The following is an 8,028-nucleotide window of genomic DNA, read 5'->3' on the forward strand; positions in this document are numbered from 1 at the left end:
TAATGAAGTATCTTCTGTTTCTCAAAACACTTCACAGAGAAGCAGCCCAGGAATTTTCTGGGGGAAAAACATTTATGAAAAGAAGGACCTGTTTACATTTCCAAATTTATACAAATTAGTTTCCCCATGAACAGGAGTTAGCATGCACTGTTGCATAGTCACACATGAGCAGTGCTCTGAAGCACATATTTGAGGGCTCTCTGCAATAAGCAAACACCAGGTAAATTTTCTGTTCCTAAAATACAGGTACCAATGATTGTTACATGACCCGTAGCTGTGCTGTGGCCCTGGGAGGCCACTTACTCCTTGACAAGTGCTCCCACTGTGTGTAGGACATGGCCACATGGATCACAGGAGCCTGAGTGATCAAACACCAGGTTTACTTGTTTGGTGTGATGTGTGATCTGTGCTTTGAAAATTGCTAGCCTGATTATTAACTTGTGTGTCCACTAACTTTCAGTTAACCAGAGAACTAAACCTACGCGCGCAGCCCTCTATGCCCCTCAATCATCCTGTGCATACGAGAGCCTGCTGTATCGCAGCCTATGTCTTGTCCCCATCCTGCTGTGTGGGTCCCCTGAGGCAGGCTCCGCTCCTTTAAAACTCCGTGCTCTGCTCCATTTAATTCGAAGTGACCACTTTAAAAACGGGTCTAAGGTAAAAATGGACTCTGCTTCCCTCCTGACAGGACTAGAGGCTGTTTCCTCTACGGTGGGGTGAGGTGACCTGAGAAGGTTTAATGGCCTGTTAAAATGGGTTCTACTTGTTTTATGCTTTGAAGTTACGATGTACTTTCCCAGCCACCACCTCTTTCGTTCTCATAATAAACCCATAGAGTAAGGGTGCAAATGAGGCATCAAGGCTCCAAGAGGTCTACACATCCGCCCCGATGGTGTGGCTGGGGTTGGAGGCCAGTGCCTGGAATCAGTGCCGAGGACGGAGAGAACGTGAGGAGCGAGCCCTAGGCGGCAGCACTATACCCAGGTCGGAAAGAGCCGTCGCGGTGGGCTTGTCCGGCACCCACACCAACACCGCAGCTTGTCTGGAAATCTGAAGATGACCCAGTACAGCCTTCCAAGCGGACTTCCCTGTGCAAAGGTCCCCATATACTTGCTTTAACTTCGCGTGGCAGAGGATGGGAAATTGTACCTTGAGTTTGCTCTACACCAAACACTGAACAATTCCGCTTTCTTGAAGGTGCTAACGGAGCTTTCTCTGGCAATTTCACAATGTGTTTAGTCTATATGTCATGTCTGGTCAGTATTCAGCTTGAATACTGGACAGTTCTGTAATTCCTTGCTTCTTTGAATTGATGAACGTTACTTTGTGTCTGAAAATTAATCCAGGCATTTTATTTCTAGCCCACCGCTCGTAAAAAGAAAGTTCCTGCGACCAGTAAGAAGGGAAATGTGGACAACTTGGACATGGGCAGTTCAAATTCCACACCTTACAGACCTCCTAAAGCTGGAATCAAGGGAGAATCAGACAAATCCTCTGTGCCTTCAAGCCCAGGAACAACAACCAAATACACTTCTAAGACCATGGCCCTGCCTAGAACCAAAAAGAAACCCTAAGGTTCCCTCCGACGCTGAACAGTACAAAGTCAGAGCTGCTCTTTCTGGTGCTAAAACGGGAGAGGAGGCGGAAAGGGCAGCTCTATGTGATCGTTTAGCCTTGAGCCCTGCAGTGTGCCTGCATCAGTTTGGAATCCACGCCAGTTACCCCCAGGCCGGCGGTGGAGAAGGAGAGCCAGCAGCAGGCTTGATGGCGGGGCTGAGGCTGAGATCCACGCAAGGTGTTTTCCAGGTTTGTTTGGAGGAGCAGATGCCCTCAGAGCAAGGCTGCGGGCGTACTTGCTCAGTTTCACTTCTCATTCTTAGATTTCAGCACAGTGATCTACAGGGAAAATGAGAACCAAACATGGTAAAGGAGGTCCCTAATGCTTCTGTGCACTTTGCACTAGGAGATTTGTTAGGAAATTACTAATAAACTTAGCATAGGCATCACAGCAGAAGTGCTCCGGCCATTCATGTGTGTCCTTGTGATCGTAGGTCACTATCGATTGTATAAGACAATTTAAATGTAGAAAAATAGGAGATTTTGTAACTGCTTGCCATTAACTTGCTGCTAAATTCCCAATGTATTGATTGAATCAATAAAAAAAAAAAAAAGATACTACCCATGTACATTAATTTTTATGTTAAGAAGTGAATGTCGCCAAAACTGATTTGGCTCAGTGGGTAGAACATCGACTTGCGGACTAAAGGGTCCTGAGTTCGATTCTGGTCAAGGGCATGTACCTTGGTTGCGGGCACATCCCTAGTGGGGGGTGTGCAGGAGGCAGCTGATCGATGTTTCTCTCTCATCCATGTTTCTGACTCTCTGTCCCTCTCTCTTCCTCTCTGTAAAAAACCAATAAAAAATATATATATATTTTTTTTAAAAAGAAGTGAATATCGTAAGGTTCTCTAAACCCTTTTGCAAATTATGAGCTTGGTTCACTGCTGCAGGGGAGGTACGCATCTTTGGGGAAAGCATGAGGGGGGTGCAGGGGGAAGTACATCATTATTCTTAGTATTATATTACGGGTTTCTTTTTCTGTTATACCTGGGCAGATAATTTTGCCATTTCAGGTCAAACTGAGTGAGTAGATGCCTCGCTTGGCCTTCCAAATAAATTCTAAAGAAACAGTTTGCATTGGTTTTTATCTTTATAAAGCAGTAACCTAGTTTCCTTCCATTCCCTCCTTCCCAGTAGGATTGCCATTTAGACCTCCAGAATGACCCATATCTGGCCAGCTGAGCTTATACTAGTTGCATATAAATCCACTCAGTGGCTGAAGGTAGTAGACGTGCTTCTTGCCATTAACTTGGAAGATGCTGTCATGCTTCTGAAGGAGCCAAAGATAACCCTGACCTCTGTTGCCCTTGGCTGAGTAGTGCTGCCACTGTTTTCCTAGTGCCTTGATGTGCTTCCCCTGGGGACATCCACAACTTGCACTTACCTAGTCTGAATGGTCTAGGCCAGTGGTAGGCATTAGCCAACAGAGCCAAATATCAACAGTACAATGACTGAAGTTTCTTTTGAGAGCCAAATTTTTTAAACTTAAACTTCTTCTAACCCACTTCTTTAAAATAGACTAGCCCAGGCCATGGCATTTTGTGGAAGAGCCACACTTAACGGACCAAAGAGCTGCAGTTTGCCGACCATGGGTCTAGACTTAAGAATGGAGTTGTCATAGCTGCTTCGAGGTCTTTCTCCCTTACTGATTGTCTGATTGTTGCTCTGAGTCCTATCAGGAGCCCGTAGCCTTCTCTCCAGGTTTGGGGAGCCAGTCTTTGAGGAGCATGGCTGCTTCCTGCCAAGAAGCGGCCTCTGTGGTTGGTTTTCCTTCCCTTCCAGTGCTCCTGTCGGCAGGGGGGTTGCTGAAAAGGCAACCAAGACATCGGCTTGGATTCTGTCCCTCCACTGGGCCTGCAAATAGAACATCCCCTGTTTGCAAAATGCTCTTATAACTTCTATAGCATGACACAGTCTTTTGTATCATGGAGCATCCTGTTGTTAAATTGAGTGCTATCCAAAGTTCTATCCACGACGAAACCAATTTGGCTCAGTGGTAGAGCGTCAGCCTGTGGGCTTAAAGGTCCCAGGTTGGATTCCGGTCAAAGGCATTTACCTTGGTTGTGGGCACATCCCCAGTAGGGGGTGAGCAAGAGGCAGCTGATGGATGATTCTCTCTCATCGATGTTTCTAACTCTATCCCTCTCTCTTCCTCTCTGTAAAAAATCAATAAAATATATTTTAAAAACAACAAAAATCATAAAGAAAAACAAAGTTCTATCCACATTTCTCTTTGGTCTTAAATGAGTGATTCCACTCAGTAAGCTGAGCAGAGGTCCAAACTGAGCACGAGGTGAAAGATGAAGTCATTTTATACTCAGTTAGTGTGTCTGTACCCTTTCCCACCCCAGCACCAGGCCCGGCCAGGCCAGCCGTCTTTCTACCAGAAAGAGGCATTGGTTTAGCTCTCCCCTGTCTAGGCCATCTTTTTATTTATGTAGACTCCTTTGGATAGAAACTCAGCTCGCTTTTTCTAAAGGGAATGCTCAGATTATTTTTATTTATTTACTTGTGTGGAATACACCTGGGCCAGGCCGTGTCTGAGCTCTTTTTTTTCCCAGCTGTTGTACCTCTTCCATGTCTGGGCTGTATTGCCTTGCTTTCTTCGTCTGCTGTCCTGGCCTTGAAAGAAGCGGTCTTCTGATTCGGATTGGTTTTCAGTGACCGCATGGCAGCTCCAAGGTATTGATGGCAATCACGCTGACATTTGTGCCCTCAGCATGGAGGCCAGGGGGACACTCTCTAGGACAGCACAGCACGGTATGGATGTTATTTCCAAGGAATGCAAGTGCTGATCAACATTCTGACTTAAAAATAACAGACAAGTCAAGGCAGGAGGCCTGTGATAAAGGGAGACGTTCAGCTGAGAACAGAAGATGATATCAGACAAGGGCTTAAATCAAAGAAAGGAAAATGGGGTGGGGTGAAAAGAAAACAGTGTGTGTGCAATTAATGAGAACACTGATTGGATGCCGACACAGGGTTCTGCCGAGCCCGGAAGCAGGAGCTGGAGGCGGGGAGCACGGTTCCTGGCGGTGGGACTGGCCCCTCCGTGGCCTGCACAGGAGCACACCCGGAGGAAGACGGGCCGGAGAGCAGAGGCTCAGGGAAGTGGGCGCTGAGAAAGGCTGCGGTTTTAAGAGTTGGCCATGGAAGAGCCCTTCCATGTTGAAGAGTGTTACATGGTTTTGGGAGGAGGAAAGGAGGAGAAAAAAAAAAAAATCAAACATGTTGTGCTTTTCACTGAAATACTTTGTTTAAATGATTAAATAACTTGATTTCACCCCAAAAATGTAAGTTCCAGGTTAGACGAATCAAAAGCAGCAAGTCTTGAAAACGAAGCTATTTAAATCCCGGCCCAGCTGTTGGAATGGAGGATAAAGGCTTGTTCAAACAGGCATTCCCAGCTGCGGGCCTGGCTCTGAGACGGGCCGAGGAAGTCGTGTGCTCACGCAGACCAAGGAGCTGCAGCCTCTGGGAAGTGACCCTGGGCTGGATGTTGTCCATCTGCCTCTGCAGAGCCCTCTGCCCGCTCTGTTCCCGCCGCCCAGAGAGGCTGGTCTCAGGCCTCCAGCAACAGGCTCCCTCCGCCGCTGGGTTTGCTGGGATTCGGTCCGTGGGAGGCACCAACAGGGCACCCGAGGGCGGAGAGTCGGGTCCAGTTATTGGTTCTCCCAGTACCTTGGTGCCCGGCTGCGCGGAACCCAGTGCATTTCCTTCCGTCTCCCGGTTGTGTCCCCCGCCCCTTTAGACCAGCACCAGGGGTTATAACCTTGGGGTGCTGTGTCTGTCCCTGTGGTTTCCCTAACCTCTCAGTACCTTTATAAATAGCCTCTTTGTTAAACTTTCAACCAGCCCATTTGAGGGTACCATCTGTCTCCTCCTGCAACCCAGTGTGATCTAGACTAGGGGTGTCGAACTCAATCAGAGAAGGGGCCAAAATCTAAAATCCAGCCTAAATCGCGGGCTGAATGGTTTACTGAACAGTCATAAACTGTCATTGTGATGGAAACGCAGCGGAGTGCAGTGATGACAGCGCGGTGCAGGCCACATTGCAAGGCCTGGCGGGACGGATTTGGCCCGCGGGCCTTGTGTTTGATACATGTGATCTAGACCCTTTGCTCATCAATTCAGCATTGCTCTTGACCTGGGCCACGTTGGTCAGTGGTTGCCAATCCCATCCAAAGGCCAGCAAAGAGCCTCGATGAGTTCTTCCTGAAATAAGCTGATGCACCACGTGGTCACTAGGGGCTGAGGGAGGGGTTGTTTGGGGAAAAGGTCTTGGAGTTGGTGCCTCTGTGGAGCAAGGTGAGTCTAACACTGCCGGATCGGGTCTGAAATTGTAGCCCAGGAGCTTGTGTTTAGGTCTTAAATCCCGGCCTTGGGAGCCTAAAGAAAGCAGCTCGTCACAGTCCAGAGGGCCCAGGGGCCGGGCTGGGGGCTGCCCTGCTGGCTCCGGGCCAGACTGGGGGTGTGGCCGAGGCGTCCAGGGGGACGTGGCACCAGGAAGCAGGGGTGTCTACCAGGCTGTGCGTTCCTTTCATCTCTACACGCGCTAAAACCCGCTCACAAAGCGTTTAAAGTGAAATTTCCCCTCTTCAAAGGTCTCTCCATAGTTCAGTTTTACTCTTCAGGATCCTCTATTTCTCTGAGTGCGCCGCCTTAGAATTGGTTTTGATTTCTACTCGGCGCATTGTTATCACTTAATTCTCATTGGCGAGCCAATTTTCTCTGCCTTTGTTCTTCAAAGGAAGGCCACATTCAGGGTCTGCCTTGCATTTTTGCAGCTGCCTCCTTCCTCAATTGCTGGTATAATTAACTCACTCCGCTGGCTGCCTCGCTGCCAGGCCTCCACGCTGCCCTGACTTATCTGGAGCAGCTCTCAGCGGGAGGGGTGGGGTTTCCCGCCGCTGCCCCACTGGCCTCGCTTCAAGCAGCCGCACGCGTGCGTGGCCGTGGGACTCCGGGGAGGTTAACAGCCGTTGCGGTGTCACCACCGGCCATCTCGGAGACTGCCCTCTCGGCGGCCTGGTGCCATCCCAGGCGTCTTCGGTGGCCCCCGTGAAGGCCGGGTGGAGACCCCAGAGGACCTCCTCCGGAACACTCTGCGGTTCCTGCCATGCGGATCCCCCCAGCCCCGCTACAGACCTCTCCCACCTGGATTCTGCAGCATCTCCAGGTCATACCTGCTGCTGGCATTGATCCAGAGGCTACAGAGACTTTTCTGCCTTTGGGGGTCTGAGACACAGTCTCTGACCCCCTCATCCAGTCGGGCTCTGCAGACGAGCCTGGCACCAAGCTGTTCTTCAGAACAGACTTTTCTCATCACAGAACGTTGCCTCCATCGCAGGGGCCACGGCAAAGCCCCGGGAGCCAGCCTCTCCGGTGTGACCCTGGGGAAGGCAGGTGGCAGGTGCCTCGTGTGGAGGCGGCAGCAGCACTGTCAGGTCCAGGCACCGGTTTACACTGAGTTTACTGGACAGTGAAGCCCCCTTGTAGGTTGGACTTTGAACTGTGTTAGTCGGAGGGATCTCCGTCTTTTAACGGACGCCCCTCTCAGGGTCATGATATAATCATCGCAGCAGCATAGACGGAGCGCTTCCTACCTGCCGGACACCACGCTAAGCATGTTACAGGCGTCCTTTCTGACCTTACAACACCCTGTGAAGCTGGTGCTGTTCTGTCTACAGAGGAGTGAATTGAGGCACAGAGAGGTTAAAGAAACTTGTCCCAGGTCACACAGCTAAGAAGCAGGACCAAAATCTGAACCCAGCCAGCTAGCCGGCTCGTGTGTGTCCCTAGCTCTGCAGGCCTCTCAAGGCTTCCGTAGTTGAGGCCTGAGGCGGCTCTCAAGTCTGACCTTAGAGTTCCAGAGGCCAAGGGGCTCCTGGACACCCCTGTCTCCCAGCAAAACCCTCGCGTGGTCATTCTGGCAAGTGGAGGGCTCGGGGTTTCAGAACGGAGTAGGATTACTTGATGTGTCGTCAAATTTGAGCAAGACCCAACCACACCGTACGAGGGAGAGCTGCATTCTGAAGGGCTTGGCGTGACAAAAAGAAACTCCCAAGTGCCTTCACCGGTCGCTGTCCGGAGCGGCCTTCAGAAGTCTTTCGAGACGTTTTTTACCAAAGAGCAGAGGCTCCACTGCCTCCTCAGGCCCAGGCAGCCCTGTGCGTGCAGACGCAGTAGATGGATGCTTACCGGGAGCAAAGGGCCGTAATTCCCAGCACAGGGCAGGTGGGGGCGAAGAATCACTCCCCGTCACTCTCCATCAGGTGGCAGGTCTGCACAGCTGAACTATGTGGAGGCACCGCCTCCCTCGCCGGCTCTCCTCCAGCGCGCTGCGTTAACGCTCCGGGAGTGCTGGTGGGCTGCTTGTACTGACACACCCTGGGTCGGGGAGCTCAG

At 50.5% G+C, this 8,028-nt stretch overlaps 1 protein-coding gene across 2 annotated transcripts in view; it reads left to right on the forward strand.

The window, feature by feature from the left end:
• STK33 (serine/threonine kinase 33) overlaps positions 1-2,192 on the forward strand; it is a 112,800-nt gene extending 110,608 nt beyond the window's left edge. For both annotated transcript variants that reach the window (XM_045577707.1, XM_036427713.2), the window contains one exon: positions 1,362-2,192. In XM_045577707.1, coding sequence (XP_045433663.1) covers positions 1,362-1,574 — 213 coding nt within the window. In that variant the 3' untranslated portion in view covers positions 1,575-2,192. The remainder of the gene's footprint in view (positions 1-1,361) is intronic.
• The last annotated feature ends 5,836 nt before the right edge of the window (positions 2,193-8,028 follow it).

Source organism: Pipistrellus kuhlii, unplaced genomic scaffold (assembly GCF_014108245.1).
Source record: "Pipistrellus kuhlii isolate mPipKuh1 unplaced genomic scaffold, mPipKuh1.p scaffold_m20_p_9, whole genome shotgun sequence".
Taxonomy (NCBI): Eukaryota; Metazoa; Chordata; class Mammalia; order Chiroptera; family Vespertilionidae; genus Pipistrellus; species Pipistrellus kuhlii.